Source organism: Oratosquilla oratoria, chromosome 34, assembly GCF_046742065.1.
Source record: "Oratosquilla oratoria isolate Oo_2021 chromosome 34, ASM4674206v1, whole genome shotgun sequence".
Taxonomy (NCBI): Eukaryota; Metazoa; Arthropoda; class Malacostraca; order Stomatopoda; family Squillidae; genus Oratosquilla; species Oratosquilla oratoria.
The window spans coordinates 34,347,081-34,364,390 of record NC_134810.1 but is presented as its reverse complement, the minus strand read 5'-3'; the positions used below and the strand labels follow the sequence as shown (position 1 = coordinate 34,364,390).

The window sequence follows — 17,310 nt, the reverse complement described above, 5'->3', positions numbered from 1 at the left end:
ATATTATGTACTTGATAAACATTGTACTAATAAAGGCTCCATTTTCACATGGTGTTTCTTTTGATAGACTCATCAGCAACTGCCGGTTTTATACAAAAACATAGATATATTTATACTTGTTAAGGACCAATGACGGGTACTTGCACATGGTGATCATGCAATATGGCCAGCAAAGCTGCCCATTTTCAAAACCTGTCAACTCTCTCACCTCAATTAGGAGGTGCAGCCCTGAGGGGTGACATTTAGTCTCTGAACTGGGTCCAAGATCTCTCTGTCAACTTCAGCTATATTTCTTACACTTTTTCACACATGGAGAGCTGACAGCTAGCAACCGCTCTCCTCTCCCAACAACTGTCAGCTAATAACACAGAAACAGTCATAAACTGATACAACACAGACAATGGTCTGAAGTTTCTTCCTAGAGATCTGTGGGAGGTTCTGAGGACCGTTGCCAGTCGCTGTGGGGCTGCAGGTTTTCCACTCTGAAACTTGAGGCAGTGTTGGCCATACTTGTTATATTTAGTTCATTTGTGGACATGTTTGAGTAACTCAAGGTATCCCATCTCTTTTCCCCACTCTGATTAATCATGAATGATTGGATGTTTTGTCATGTCAGATTAACACATGCATTTTCACATGTGCACATACATAGTTAATAATGACTGCCACCCCAAATTTCACTCATGAGAAATCTGCAGCCCCACAGTGGCTGGCTCTCCCATAGATTTTTCTTGAAAGAAATTTTGGACTGTTACCCAAGTTGCATTCATGAGGAACATTTTTGTTGTCACTGGCTGAAAGTAGTAGAACATAAGAATGAAGGAGACTGCAAGAGACCATAAGGCCTACACAAGGCAGCTCCATATCCATCACCACCTGTCATACCCATCCATAAAGTTGTCTAACCGTTTCTTAAAACAACCGATAGTTTCAGCACTCACTACATGGTTATTAAGTCTGTTCCCTTCGTTGACCACCCTATTAGTAAACCAATTCTTGCCTATTTCCTTCTTAAATCTAGATTTGTCCAATTTATATCCATTACTGCGAGTCCTGCCCTGTTGTTTTAATATGATGACCTTGTTTGCATCACCCTTGTTAAAGCCTTTGATCCACTTGAACACCTTTATTAGATCACCCCGCACTCTGCGTCTTTCCAGAGAGTGTAAGTTAAGGTGCCTAAGCCTCTCCTCGTACGGCAAATTTCTGAGTCCATGTATCATTTTGGTCATTCTTCTCTGTACTGATTCTAGTGAATTTATGTCCATTCTATAGGACGGAGACCAATACCACATAGTCAAGGATGGGTCTATCGCTAGAGTTTGATAATTACCTCTGCACTTCTATTCGTTACCGTCCTAGCAATGAAACCTAATGCTCTGTTACCCTTATTCCTAGCACTAATGTACTGTTTCCTGGTTTTAAGGTCCGGACTCACTAGAACTCCCAAGTCTCTCTCTCACTCAATTTTCTCTTAAAACATGTTATCTAAGCTGTATCTATTTTTGGGGTTGTGTAGCCCTACATTTAACATGTTACACTTAGAGATATTGAAGGTCATTTGTCATTTCACCGACCATGTGAACAATTTGTTAAGATCATCCTGCAGAATCTCTGCATCATCTCCTGACCTGATTAGGCATCCTATTTTGCATCATCTCCTGACCTAATTAGGCATCCTATTTTAGTGTCATCTGCGAACTTACTAACATCACTATTTATCCCATTGTCTAAGTCATTTATATACATAATGAACAACAAGGGACCCAAAACCAAGCCCTGGGGGTACCCCACTAGTAACATTGCCCCACCTGGATTTTACTCCATTTATGATGACCCACTGTTTTCTGTTACTGATCCAAGCTCTAATCCATTCTAACACTTTTCCTCCTATGTCATGGGCTTTGATTTTATTAAGTAGTCTCTGGTGTGGGAGGGAAACAGTCTTCAGTTGTCAGCTCTCCTATGAAAAGGTGGAAATACAGTTAAAGTTGATAGAAAGAAATGTTGGGCTTGGTCCAGAGATTCAGTGTTAGCCCTTCAAGTATGCTAGGTGAGGAAGTTAAATGATTTTTTAAAGTAGGCAGCTCAAAGACAGTTTCCTCTGCCATCCATCATGGAAGACCACTAGCATGGACCTGTCATTGGTCAGGAGTGGGAAAAATGTAGGAAAAAGAAGACTAGTCCTGTCTTACACAGCCAGCCAACAGTACCAGATTAACCATTTCATTCATGATTTAAGATTACAAATGTGTTTGAGAATTAGATTTTATTTGCTTAATAGCAAAAATTTTTAGTGGACTTAAAAGTAGTACAATTGAATTTACATATCAAAGAGCCCTCTCACCCATATGAGAGGGGTAGCTGAGAGCATACACACATATCTCACACCCTTCAGAATCTTTTCATAACATCTTCTGTCTTAGCATGAAGGGTGACCCTGTTCCTTGCCACATTGCTTGGATCAAAGGTGATACAAGAAGACAGCACCTGTATAGTATGGTTCAACTGATAGTGATGGTTTAGCACAGTTTTATCCTGTGATTCCCCTCCTCATACACTCAAAAAACTTACAGAGCAGACAAGGAAAATATCTTTTCAGGTTACTTCTTTTCACTAAATTGAACAAAAACTAATTGTGTGCTAATGGTTTTCAAAGTTAACAGATATGCTAATGTGCTGTTGAAAATGCTTCAATGATTAGCTGTTGGTAGATTGATATATCAGGTTAAGAAAACTATGAACAATATACAAGTACATAAATATACCAATGGCTTTTTCCCCCTTACAAGGAAGGTAGCCAAAGTTAAAGGTATAAATCCACTCCCACCCTTTTCATCTCCACATATTCCATTCATATTCACCAACCCTCCCTACCTCTTTTTGGCTCCTCCTGGATGATAGGTCATCCCTGCATCCTGCCTACTGCCCTTGGTCTAAAGCAATGTAGCAAGACACTGCACACCCACAGCAAAGCTGCTTCATGTAATCAGTGACGCCCCCCTCTCTGTCCCCTCATGCAGAAAAAGAGAAGAGAGGGAGAATTCCCTTTGGGCTGCATCAAAATATCATTCACACATACTCCCTCACCCCTGCCATCCCCCATCCACTCCCTTCCATGCATCACAGCCTCATCCATACACAACCATTCTCCACTCACCCCTATCTTATCTTCTCCCTTCCTTCTTCAACAGACATTCCCCTCTTTCCCAATACCTCTTTTACCCCATCCATCCATCTCATCCTTGGTCACCCCCTCATGTTCACTCACTCCACTTTTACTAGTCTTCACTCATTCTTTCCATGTGTCCAAACCATCCTAATACTCTTTCAGCCCTTTCTCCCAACTCCCTTTCCACCCCCATTCTCCTCCTCACTTCCTCATTTCTCACACTATCCACTCACCAACCTTTCTCCTATTTTCTCCCTCTTTGCTCCACACGCCGTCTATGCACATCTTGTGACTACCTCTTTGAAACATCCCCATTCCCCTCCACTCCTAGCTCTACTTTATCCTTCACTCCTTCTCTCGGCTTCTTGTATTCCCTTTTTTTTTTTTTTTTTCTCATTTAAGCAGTTTATTCTAAGCACCTCCCTACCTTCTATCCTTTGCCTGTCTCCATCTATCCTCCACTCTCAACTTACTTTTCCCAAAAATTATCAGATATTTCCCCACTCTCCCCTTAGAACATGTACAACCAAAAGTCTTCCTACTTTTCTCCTGATTACCGCTATATAGTCCATTAAAGCCCTATCTACCACCCTCTCCAATGTGTACTTATGCTCGACTTTCTCCGTAAACACTGTATTTGCTATCATTAACTCTAGACACATCTCAACCATCATCTCTCCACTACAATTTTTTCCTGGAACTCCACACTTTCCAACCACTCCATCTATTGGTTCATCTCCTACCCTAGCATTGAGATCTCCCAATACTAATACATTGACATTTCTCCCTAAACCTTCTATGCATTCATTTAAATCTATCCAAAAATCCTCCCTTTCCATTACACTCTTCTTACTATTAGGCTCATATGCACTTGCAAAGACCCACATCGTCCTTCCCAGTTTCACCTTCATCCACATTAACCTTGAATAAACCTTCCACTCCACCACACGCTTACCTATCTCTTCACTTACGTCCACCCCTTCTCTTCTTCATCCTTTCTTCACTTCTAACATCCTCCCAAACTCAAACTTGACCCCCTCTTTCAATTTAGTTTCATTCAATGCCAGCATATCAATCTTTCTTCTCACAAATAGACTGCCTATCTCTTCCCATTTAGTCTCATCTGTACCGCATCCATGCACATTAACCACTTTGGTACGATGTCACCTACATAGGCATCATGAGGCGTGAGTGGGTACACGAGGATGCCGGCTTCGGTGTCTTGATTATGTATATATATTTTTGTAGTTGTACACAAGTTACCCCCGGATCCTGTGAACTGGTTTGATCACGTTTTCTGTGTTTATTAGAGTAAAAGAGAACAAGTAATACAGCAGTGACTATATTTTGTAATGCAAGTAGTGTGATGCAATTTACATATGGAGACGATGCTGCGAGTGATCCTTTTAGTGGTTAAAAGACCCATACCCTATGGCACTGGTTGGAAAAGTCCCCGTCAGGGCTACAGAGAGTAGGGTGCTTAGTCCTATCCCCATCCCATTTTTGTCGCCTTTTACAACTCAAGTGGTCCAGGACAGCATTAAGAGTGGGGGGACACCATAATGGAGTGACAGTTGCAGTACAATAAAGTACAGTAGCATCATTTCCTTATGAATAGAGATTTCCTCTATCAGACAATATTGTGTGTGGCTCTGGTCCATAGGGGTGTCCCGTATAGACCCTAAAGTATCAGCTGCATGCTGCTGAGCAGCTTTAACACTTCAATAACATGCAGCCTATACCCAAACAGGGATATACAAGTACCCACACATTAATATTGACTTATTATCTAACACAAATTAGGGAGCAGAGGTAATAAATTTAGAACCTATATCGACTTCAGAGCAAATTCAGCTATAGGTGTTGAGCTTGCTGCTCCACTGCTCCTACAGCTCTTTGAATACTAGAACCTGTATGATCCTTTGGTCTACATCTCACACAAATGCCTTTCATAGCACTCCACTTGAAAGTTTACATGAAAACAGACACCCCCTCCCCTAGACATCACTAAATATCTTTATGAAGAGCATCCCAAGCAACTCAGTCTTCCATCAACAAACTGAAAGACAATATATTGGTGCTTGCCTGACCCTGTGATATCCATTCTACTGAATCCCACCCCCCTGAAAGGACAAAGTCCACCTGGCCAGAATGTGGTGCAGACACCATCCAGCCTTTCTAAACTACCAGATGAGGCTGGATGACCACATTGCAGACAACTGTCCATGATGTAACACTTCACCCCATACTATACAACACATTATGGAAGACTACTGTATTGTACACAATCACATATGCCAACAACATAATATACGCTGTATGAGGGGTTTGTGAAAATCTTTGGGTTCAAATAAGCTGCCAAGGCAGTTCAAAAGGCATTATCTACCCTCTTTAGATTCCTCCAACATATCAGTTATCAGTAATACTATTACTCAGGTGTCCAAGAAGCAACTCCTCTAAATTAGAGGATTTCAACTAGTTTCTAAATGGTTCCTTGGTGAGTGAGCTCAAGGGAACCATGTTTGTGGTGTAGGATTGCAAAATGTGAGGAAATTGCCACCAATGAAAAATTATGAAAATTTCCAACATTAGAATTCATTGTTGCATCCAAAGGTTGCAAAATTGAGAACTAGTCTGCAGAAATAACATTTCATTTAATAGAATATTGACAAGACTATGCATAATGAACTGGAAAATCGAGAACCTTATTCTACATTGGTGCCATGTACAGTAGCTGGGGTTAAGCTGTATTTGTAAAATCCAGTACAGATTGAATCAGTAACTAAGGTTGGCAATTCATGATGCCTTTTTATTATTCCTCTTGGGAAATTTTTATGCTATTCCTTGGGTTTTCTAGTTCATCTGTGCCCTGTCATTTATTTTGTCTACAAATTCTTTGTCATTAACAGCTTCTTAAATGGATGTTATATACATATTTTCAATACACTTATTTATACTTCTCTTTTCAATGGCAGGTTCTGTATGCAGTTTGCTGAGCAACCTAACATGTCGGAACCTAATCCTGAATATTCACAGACAGCAGTCAAGGGTAGTGGGGATGGAGGCTCAGGTCAGGGTACTGGACCCTCAGGGGGATCAGGCCCACGACCTCCACCAGACCAAGTGCGAGATCCTAGACTTCTAAAGCCAAATGGCAATGGGGGTAATATAGACCCTAGAGCTGGGAAGGGCACTGGGACATCTAGTGGTGGTAATATGGTATCATCAAATGGGCACATGCACCACCCAGCTCAGGGCAGATCTCAGGGTTCATCTAGTAGTAGTGTTAGTAGCAAGAATAGAATGAATGCTCATACAAGTCGGTCTTCAAGCAAAAGGTAACTGACTTTTGGGGTGGGTGGGTTGTATATGAAATTAACCCTCTCCCCCCCACTTTGTATGTGAATCTGCTTAGCTGGAGTTCCATTTTTATACCTTCATCCATATACATTTGTAAATGTTCATGTCAAAACACATGACATCCAGAACAAGATTAGAATTATATAGCTTATGTTTAAGTGATAGCCAATGTATTTCAGAAACTTTGAATACCAATAAAGATTCCTTTTTGTGATTCTGCACAACATGTACATCTTATACAGGGAAGAAATTGTCAAAGATTTCTCCATGTTTTTCATACCTTTTGGGGAAGTGAAGTAGGCAAGTGGAGTTCTAAATTGTAGTATGGTATATCCCTTTTTTTTTCTTCCATTTTTAGCAAAATGGTTCATAGAAGTTGTAGATTTTGGCAGTAGTAGTACCAGACTTCACTATGCCTTAGAATCATTGTGTAAAGGTGGTAAGTATATTTTTATACTTTACAATGAATACAAGGGAATTAGATGACGAGTGATAAGAATTAGTTTTATTACTGTCTTTACATTACTGGTGGAATGACTTGTTGGCCATCCGTGGTACCATTAGAATTTTCATCCTATATCCTTAATACAGAAGTCCTAACCAAATGCATCACATGGTAGGGAACTTTCAGGGTAAACTTGAGATTGCCAGTGAAGTAAAAAATATATTCTCAATTTTATCACGTTTACCTATTGCCACTGTACATCTTGTGTTGAGCTACTTACATAATAATCAAAAGTACCAATTGAGAAGTTGCTTTTGAATGATTGTTACATGATAAGAAATTTGGTTAGGATTCAGGAAGACATCTTTCTGGACAGGTCCTCACGAATGGCTTCCAGGAAGTCATTGGTATAAAGATACATTCCATCCTTTACATTTTTCAAACCATGTATGCAGCCCACAAGATCCTTTGTCATGTGCCCAGCCTGAACTGTGTCAATACAAGCTTGTTCCAAAGCTTGTGCAAACCTGTGGAAAAATGAAAATGTTCATTTGAATATGAATTATGAATGCTATATGACCTCATGTGCTCACTTGAATTATATTAAAAGACTATACTAACTTGGCAAGATCTGGGGTACCATCCAGCTTTGCACGGTGTTCCAGACCCCTGGTCCATGCAAAAATAGAAGCAATAGGGTTTGTTGAAGTAGAACGGCCCTTCTGGTGTTCACGGTAGTGTCTGGTGACGGTACCATGAGCTGCCTCTGCCTCAATGGTCTTACCATCAGGGCACATTAGAACAGATGTCATCAGACCAAGGGAACCTGTAAAAACATAGAATTGTGCTCATGACTACACAAGTACACTTTCACATCTCAGCTCTTACACAGAAGGGAAAAATCTTAGCTTATTCAGAACAAGTGCACATAAATGATACTGTGTAGGACTGACAAAGAGTGCACATAAATGATACTGTGTAGGACTGACAAAGACTTGCACTTGGGTTAAAGAGGGGATGGGGTCTTCAAAAGGGGAAAAAAATAAAATCCAAGCTGATACACATTGTAGGTAGATGTTATAACAGAATGCTATCTTTACAGATATTACACTGCCACTAAGATATCAGGTTCATCGTGGTGTTGGTTCAGCAACAAGATGTGGGTATACATGGGAGTACAGTATTCTTACATGTAAACTGTACTGCCATGATTGCTATGGGGGCAATTATAATTCTGAAAGGAGTCCTAGTATTGGTGCAGTCATGCAAGACTAAGTTCAACATTTGCTTCTGGAATTAGGAGGTGAGCAGGTTGTTGTCAAAGGTTGTGTAAACAAGGCATGTATGTGAAATATTTTGTTGGCGATGATAAGAACCTCTATCCTTGGGGACAAAATCACACTTTAAGAGGTCCGGTCAGAGGAGGGATAAAAGAATAGGCATCCTATGAGATTAGTCTCCAATAATAAAGAAATACACGGCTGGTCTGTTGTGGTGGTGAGGATCCTAAACCAGGAGGCACATAGCTGCAACCAAAGCAGTCCCCTTTGCCCTACTTGGACTATTGAGGCAGGTTATAGTCATTGCTGTGAATCTGAAAGGAGTTCAGGATTCCATCCCATAAGTGAATGCAGGACCAGCATGCTTCTGATTATGCTGCCAGCAGGACCTGTATGGATGTTACTACATACATATATCAAGGGCTTTTTTTTCCCCTTAAAAGACCCATGTTCATCCCCACATACTCCACTCCCATTCCTCCCTCTTTTCTTGGCTCCTCTTGGATAACATCCCTGCATCTTGCCCACTGCCCTGGGTCAGAAGCAATGCAGCAAGCTGCTTCATTTAATCAGTGACACCCCCTCTCTGTCCTCTCATGCAGAAAAAGAGAAGATTGGGAGAAATCCCTTCGGGCTGCATCAAAAAACCATTCACACATACTCCCTTCCATGCATCACAGTATTATCCATACACAACCCTTCTCCACTTGCCCTATCTTCTGTCTTCTCCCTTCCTCAACAGACATCCCTCTCTTTCCTAATGCCCCCTTTACCCCATCCATCCATCTCATCCTTGATAGCTCCCTCATATTCACTCCACCTCTGCCTTCCACTTTCTTTTTCACTAATCTTTCTTCACTCATTCTTTCCTGTGTCCAAACCATCCCAATATTCTTTCATCAACCCTATCTTCCAACTCCCTTTCTAACCCCGCTCTTCTCACCTCATTTCTCACTCTGTCCAGCCTAGTAACCCCTACCATACTTCTAAAGCACTTCATCTCAAACAGATTTAAACTTTTAGGTGCCATGTTTCTGCCCCATACAGTGCTGTTGGTACAAATGGACGTTACTAAATCCTTTAAATATGGAGTGAGAGCATTTGTAATATGTGCATGCATGATTCACCATGGTCTTGGATCACACATTGGACTCGTGATCAACAGTTATTACCCTTCTTGATGAGAGCTCAGCTCATATATGGTCAATCTATGGGTAATGATGTGAACTTACACATATCACTGCACCATTGAGCTAAGTGTGTGGTTACCTAATTGTAGTATACAGGAAAAGGGCAACACTTGTTGGGTCCACAATTTATCACACCTAGCCTCAAAATCAGGTACAGTTCCAACTTTGTATTCTTGAAATCAAATTCGATTTTAATTCATGTATGGAAAAATGAGCAAGAGGGGAACATCTGTTGAGCGAGGGAGAAAGCATGAGATAGGGGTGAGTGGAAAATGACTGTGCATAGATGATACTTTGATGCAAGGAGGGGGTGGGGAGTGATTGTGTGGGAATATTTTAAAGTAGCCCAAAGGGATTTTCCTACATATATTATTATTATTAGGGGGGGGGGGGGAGATGATTAAATGAAAACCTTGCTGTGGATGTACTGTGTCTTGCTGCAATGCTTCTAACCCAGGGCAGGGATGACTCTTCATCCATGGAGCTAAGATGAATGGGAGACAAGGGTGGTGGATGTGACTGGCATATGTAGGAGTGGATGCATGCCTTTTGACGTATAAGAGTGACAAAGCCTTAGATATATACATACATATACCAAGGCTTTTTCCCCCTTACAAGGGAGGTAGCCAATAAGGAATAGGCATAAAATCATTCCCACCCATCCCTGAATACACTCCACACCCCTCCACCCTCCCTCTTATCTTAGCACCTCCTGGATGATGCGTCATCCCTGCACCTTGTCCACTGACACAGCACATCCACAGCAAGGCCGCTTCATCCCCCCATGCATAAAAGGAGAAGACGGGGAGATATCCCTTCAGGCTGCATCAAATTTTGCTCACACATACTACCTCACCCCCATCCCCCTGCCCATTCCACCTCATGCATCACATCATCATCCATATACAACCATTCTCTATTCACCCCTGTCTTCTGTCCTCTCCCATCCTTCCTCAACAGGCATTCCCCTCTTCCCCAAAGCCCCCTTCACCCTATCCATCCACCTCATCCTAGGACGTCTCCTCATGTTCACTACCTCCACATCTGCCTTCCATACCTCTTTTACTAGTCTTTCTTCACTCATTCTTTCCATGTGTCCAAACCATCCTAATACTCTTTCATCAACCCCATCTCCCAACTCCCTTTCCACCCCCATTCTTCTCCTCATTTCTCACTCTATCTAGCCTAGTAACCCCCATCATACTTCTCAGACACCTCATCTCAAACACATTCAAACTCCTTCTCTCTTATGTTTGTTGTTTCTTCCCCATACAGTGCTGTTGGCACAATCACTCCTTCATACAGTCTCCTCTTAGCATCCATTCCCAAATGTCTATTCCTCATTACACTCTTCAATCCACCAAGGCATTTACTAGCTTCTCTCAATCTACATTCTACCTCCACCTTTTCCTGCCACATTTGCACCCAAGTATCTAAAACTATCCACTTCCTCCAGTCGCTCTCCCTTCAATGCTCACTTCCAGTCTACTGCCACTTTCACCCCTTGTACATCTCATCACCTTACTTTTACCCACATTTAGCTTTCTTCTATCACATACTCTCCCAAACTCTGTCACCAACTTCCTCAATTCCTGCCACAAGCACAGTGTCGTCCACAAACAACAGCTGGCTCACCTCCCACTTTTCTCCATTTTCTTCAACCATCTCCAATCCCTGACCCACTACCCTTGCATTTACCTCTCACACTACCCTATCCATGTACAAGTTGAACAGCCAGGGCGACATAACGCATCCTTGACGAAGTCCCACCTTTACTTCGAACCACTCACTCTCTCCATTTCCAATCCTGACACGAGCTCTATTACTCTCATAAAAACTCTTGACAGCTCCTAGAAGCTTTCCTCCTATCCCATATATCTGATATATAGATATATTAGATATATAGATAACGTATTTCTTCATATCCTTTAGACATATGGTCTATCTTAATCTATGAAAGGGATAGTTTGGTGGACAGTTTACCTGGATCAAGACCACTTTTCATAAAGTAGTGCAAAAATCATGGGAGGTGGGGCACACAGGTCTTCAAAGGACATGACAAATTACTTGTGTGCACTGGTAGGATATTTTTGGTACATGTTAATGGCATTCTGGATAATATGACCACTTGTGCCAATTTGTTCACCGATGACCTAAGACCATGAGAAGATCAAAGAATATAAAGGACTGGGTATACAAATGGAGCCAGGAGTGGGAAATAAATTCAAGATATTGGAAATGTGTGAGAATAGGCTCTATAGAATGAAGATTATAAAAAGCTCAAATCACATTGGACTGCCAACATAGAGGAGAGAAACTAACATGCATTTAGAGCCATGAAGTGTATGGATATCTTTGAGGACCTATTAAAGTGTAAACAACTATAGAGAAGTAGAGAGTAAGAGAAGGGGATCTGACCCACCAATTTTTTTGCAATTCCTTCTCAATTTCACTGTTATGCTGGTCATGGGAGAAGAGGGTATTGACCAACTTTGACTACCTCCCTTGTAAGGGGGGGAAAAACCCTTGGTATATAGATACATGACCAATGGTACATTAGTCTTTCCAATCCTGTACCACTATTCCTTCTTTTAAAATAAGAATACTATGAACCTTGTCTGCCAGTTGCTTCCTACATTCCAAGTATCTCTTTCAAGATACCATCAAGTCCTTACACTTCTCTCACTTCCACATTCATTTCTTTGAAATCCACATTATTGCTTTCCTCTGTGAAGCCAGTCTAGAAACTTTCATTATTTCTGGCAAGAGCTGAAGTCGTCTCAGAAAACCTCACCATTCACCATTAGTTTGGCTATTTCTGCTGCATCTCAAGTTTCCCACTGACAAACCTATGAAATGGTTTTTGTTTATCTTTGGATTTATCAGTGATACCCTTTCAAAATTTCTTTCCTCCTTGCAGATTTTTATATTCATCTGTAAGCTTCCTTTGTCCCACTGGTTCTTCCTTTTCCACTTACCCCAAACCACATCTGGTCACTTACATTTTGTAAATTGGAAGAAAAATTTCCCATTTCTTCACAGTTCAAGGTATTCATGAGCTCTTCCCAGTCTGCTTTTTCAAAGAATTTGTTAAAGCTGGAGAAATTGCCCTTCCAGTCAATGATGTTCGACTCTTTGATAAGTAGCCCTCCCAGTCATGCCGACTCTTTGATAATTAGCAGGGTCCAACTTCATGGGTATGTCATCCCCTCTTAGCAGTCACTTCCTTTCACCGCTGTTTTCTCCATTGTTTAACAGGGTATTACCCTGGGAATCTCCCTTAACATTTGCATCTCACCCCTCCTAGTTGACCTCATTACAAATGAAATCTCTCACAATGACTACATTGTTATTCAGTGTTAATAGGCGCATGTTACTGTACTATGCCAAACGGACCAAATTAAAACATTTTTACACAATTTTATACTGTTGTAAGAAAAATGACAACTAAAGTGGTTGTAAGTGCAAATGGTCACAAGTCAATGACCTGTGTGTGTGACTTGTTACTGGATATGCAAGTCGTGAAGAAATAGATATATTTTATCTGGAAACAAATTTCCCAGCATTAATTCCCTGAGGATATCAATAAATGATGTTCTACTGTACTTAGATTTTCAATGCTTTTTAGCTATGTAATAGTGGACATGTTCACATCTTTCAGCATATATATTCTATTGTATATAATTTATTCTTATTTTTTGTACATATTTTTTATTTCAAATATAACCATGAGTAAAATTACTTATTCCATCTCCTTTTACTAAAATGTAGGTGATGTTGCTATATATCGTAAGGTTTGACTTTATGTCTGCTGAATTGAAATTTATTTCAGAAAAGTGACAAACTTGATGGAGGCTGAAATAATGTATGGTTGAGTATTACTACACTGTAGGGTTGCAGGGCCAACAGTTGGTAGGATATAAGAAAAAACAATGAAAAAGAAAAATCAATGAAAAGGAAAATGGTTTTACAACAACAGTATCACTCAGTAGCAGGCAGGCAATGACAATGGGTGACAGGTGCAAGGCAAGTGAACAAAAGACTACAGGAAAAAGAAATAGTTTGTCTTTGAATGGGATCAAGTCGAGCCCATGAATAACTGAACCCACCCCCTTCTCTCCCACACACTATATACTAAAAGCTTTGTCCCCCTTATAAGAAAGGTAGCCAAGTCAAAGGCACATACCTACTCCCACAGATTTCACTCCCATTCACCACACTTTCATCTTAGCTCCTCATGGATGACTGGTCATCCCTGACCCACTGCCCTAGGTCAAAAAACTATGTAGCAACATAGAACATCCACAGCAAGGCCACCTCACTTGATTGGCTGGCCACCTCACTTGATGGGCTACCCCCCCCCCCCCAACTTTCCATCCCCTCATGCAGAAAAAGAGATGGGGAGAAATCCCTTCAGGTTGCATCAAAGTATTATTCACACATAGGCAGCCCCCATCTCCTGGCCCTCCCTTCCTTGCATAACAATATCATCTATACACAGCCATTCTCCATTCATCCCTATCTCCTGCCTTCTCCCCTCCTTGCTCAACAGACATTCCCCTCTTTCTCAACACCCCCTTCACCCCATCCATCTCATCATCAGTTGTCCCCTGAAGTTCACTCCATCCCCCTCTACCTTCCACACCTTTTTTCTCTTCACTCATTCTTTCCACGTGTCCAAACCATCCAAAGTCCGTTTCATCAGCCCTATCTGTCATCTCCTTTTCCACTCCTGCTCTCCTCACCACCCCATTTCTCACACTATCCAACCTAGTACCCCTTACCATATTTCTGACATTTCATCTCAAACATTTCCTCTCTGCCTCTCTTAAATTTCAAGTCTCTGCCCTGTTCAGTGCTGTTAACATAATCATCCCTTCATACAATTTCTTCTTTGCATCCATTCCCATATGCCTATTTCTCAAGACACTTTTTAATCCCCCAAGGCATTTACTTGCTTGTCAATCTACAATTTACCTCCACCTCCAACTCCCTTTTCTGCCACATGCAACCCCAAATACCTAAAGCTATTCACTTCCTCCAGCCTATCTTCTTAGAGACTTGCTTCAAACTCACTGCCATCATTTCCTCAAGTCACAGCACATCCACAGCAAGCAGCCTTGCTGTGGATGTGCTGTGACTTGCAACACTGCCTCTGACCCAGGGCAGTGGACAAGGTGCAGGCATGCCCCATCATCCAGGAGGTGCTAAGATAAGAGGGAGGGTGGAGGGGAATGGAGTGTATTTAGGGATGACATGGGTGGGAATGGTTTTATGCCTTTTTCTTTTTGGCTACCTCCCTTGAAAGGGGGAAAAGGCCTTGGTATATGTATGTACATCTCATCACCTTGCTTTCACCCACATTTAATTTCAACTTTCTCCTATCACATACCTTCCCAAATTCCTTCACTAACTCCCTTAATTTCCCCTCTGACCCTGGTGCAAGTGCAGTATCATCAGCAAACAACAACTGGCTCACCTCCCACTTTTCTCCATTCCCCTCACCTTTACCTCCTGCACCACCCCATCCATGTACACATTGAACAGCAAAGGTGACATGACATTCCTGATGCAGTTCCATCTTTATCTCAAGCCACTCTCTCCATTTCCAATTCTAACACAGGCTCTACTACATATTAAGGGCTTATTCCTCCTTACAAGGTAGTCAAAATCAGGTATAACCCCACTCCCACCCAATTCATCCCCCACATACTCAACTCCCATTTACCATTCCCCCCCCCCCCTCTTTTCTTGGCTCCTCCTCAATGACGGGTCATCTTGCCCACTACCCTGGGTCAGAAATAATGAAGCAAGACTCAGCACATCCACAGCAAGGCTGGTTCATTTAATTGGTGGCACCTTCTCTGTCCCCTCATGCAGAAAAAGAGAAGACAGGGAGAAATCCCTTTGGGCTGTCAAAATCTCATTCACACACACTCCCTCAACCCCGATCCACCACCCATTCCCTTCTATGCATCACAGCTTCATCCATATACAACCATTCCCCCCTTACCCCTATCTTCTCCCTTCCTCAACAGACATCCCCCTCTTACCCCTCCATCCATCTCATCCTTGGTAGCTCCCTCATGTTCACTCCATCCACACTTCTTTTTATTAATCTTTCTTTACTTATTCTTCCTGTGTCCAAACCATCCCAATACTCTTTCATCAACCCTATCTCCCAACTCCCTTTCTGTCTCAAACACATTTAAACTCCTCTCTTGTGTTCCATGTTTCTGCCCTATACAGTGCTGTCAGCATAATCACCTCTTAGCATCCATTCTCAAATGTTTATTTCTCAAGACACTTTTTAATCCCCAAGGCATTTACAGGCTCTATTACTATTGTAAAAAGTCATGAGCCTTTTCTAAATCCATACAGGTCCATACACATACAAAAGGTTCTGTCCCCCCCTTCTATATAATACCTGCAAATATGCAAATCATCGAATGTAGCTGCAAATGTAGTTACTAGCATGGAATTTTCCCAGTTTTCTTCTTGTTCATTAGTTTTGTGATGTCTTTGTTTATTTGTTATAACTTATTTATCTGTGGTGGTTCTGAGGACTTGCCAGCCATTGTGGGACTAGATTTTCCATTTGGTGAAGCTCTAGTCAACACTTGATTGTTACATAGGGTTGATCAAAGAACACTGGGATGGTTTGGGCATGTGGGAATCGTGAGTGAAATAAGACTAATAAAAAGTGCATGGACGGGCAAAACTTCAAGGGAGGACCAAGACTAGGATGCATGGACAGGGTGAAGGGGCCTTGGGTAAATGGGCAACCTTTGTTGATCAGGGAAAGGATAGTACAAGAGATAGGTGCAAGTGGAGAAAGGTTGTGAACGGGTGATAAACTGATGCAACATAAAGGGTTTTCTCCGTGTCTTTAATTACTTGTGAGTGGATGAGGAGATAGGGTCACCATATGGGGGTAAACCAGCTTTGGCTGTCTGGCCCTGATGTAGGTGATGTGTCTTGCTCCATTGCTTCAGATCCCAGACCCTTCATCCACAAGGAGCTAACAAATGGGAAAACAATTGGGTGTTGGATGGATATGGCATGGGTGAATGGTGGGTGCATGCCTTGTCTGGCTTTCTCCCATACAAGAGGGAAAAGGCCTTTTGGTTATATGTAAAATCTTTATCATTATAGTAATAGTATCTACATGGGTCTTCAAACATGCACATTCAAGAATCTAACTACACCCAATCAAAGTTCAAAAGAGTACAAGTTATCTTACCGTATCCTTGGGCCACTACATCAGACTGAACATCACCATCATAGTTCTTGCAAGCCCATACAAATCCTCCATTTGATTTTAGAGCTTGGGCTACCATATCATCAATGAGACGGTGCTCATACCAAATACCAGCAGCATCAAAGGCTGGCTGAGAATACAAATGAAACTTAGGTGAGCACAAAAAAAGATAAAATAGACAAACAAAAAGTTCATTCACTAAAATCCAAAAACCATGACGACCAACAAACCTTCCTAAAAAAAACATTTCCTCACCTTGTACTCAGCCTGGAAAATTTCTTCAAAAATATCCTTAAACCGACCATCATAACGCTTAAGAATGGTGTTCTTTGTTGACATGTACAAGGGCCACTTCTTCTGAAGAGCTACCTGAGAAGAATAATTTCGATGAGCTCAAGAAACTTCACATCTCTTCAGAGCATGCATATACACCTGAATTTGCATGCATTTATGATGTAAACGTGTGTATAAACATATGCATTTGTATATGAGTATAATACACATACACACACACACATATATATTCATATGCATTGCTTCTGACCCAGGGTAATAAGAGATGAAAGGATGATCCATAATCCAGAAGGAACCAAGAAAGAGGG

General features: G+C 41.5%; 2 protein-coding genes across 5 annotated transcripts in view; one reads left to right on the top strand and one right to left on the bottom strand.

Annotated features, from left to right (window-relative positions):
- LOC143018183 (SOSS complex subunit B1-A) overlaps positions 1-6,794 on the top strand; it is a 44,877-nt gene extending 38,083 nt beyond the window's left edge. For all 4 annotated transcript variants that reach the window (XM_076173364.1, XM_076173366.1, XM_076173365.1 and 1 more), the window contains one exon: positions 6,148-6,794. In XM_076173364.1, the coding sequence (XP_076029479.1) occupies positions 6,148-6,514 (367 nt within the window). In that variant the 3' untranslated portion in view covers positions 6,515-6,794. The remainder of the gene's footprint in view (positions 1-6,147) is intronic.
- A 228-nt stretch (positions 6,795-7,022) lies between these two features.
- LOC143018182 (isocitrate dehydrogenase [NADP], mitochondrial-like) overlaps positions 7,023-17,310 on the bottom strand; it is a 29,434-nt gene continuing 19,146 nt past the window's right edge. The window contains exons 6-9 of the mRNA XM_076173363.1: positions 16,964-17,077; positions 16,691-16,838; positions 7,599-7,803; positions 7,023-7,504 (exon numbers count right to left, since the gene is read on the bottom strand). Of these exons, the coding sequence (XP_076029478.1) occupies positions 7,330-7,504; positions 7,599-7,803; positions 16,691-16,838; positions 16,964-17,077 (642 nt within the window). The 3' untranslated portion in view covers positions 7,023-7,329. The remainder of the gene's footprint in view (positions 7,505-7,598; positions 7,804-16,690; positions 16,839-16,963; positions 17,078-17,310) is intronic.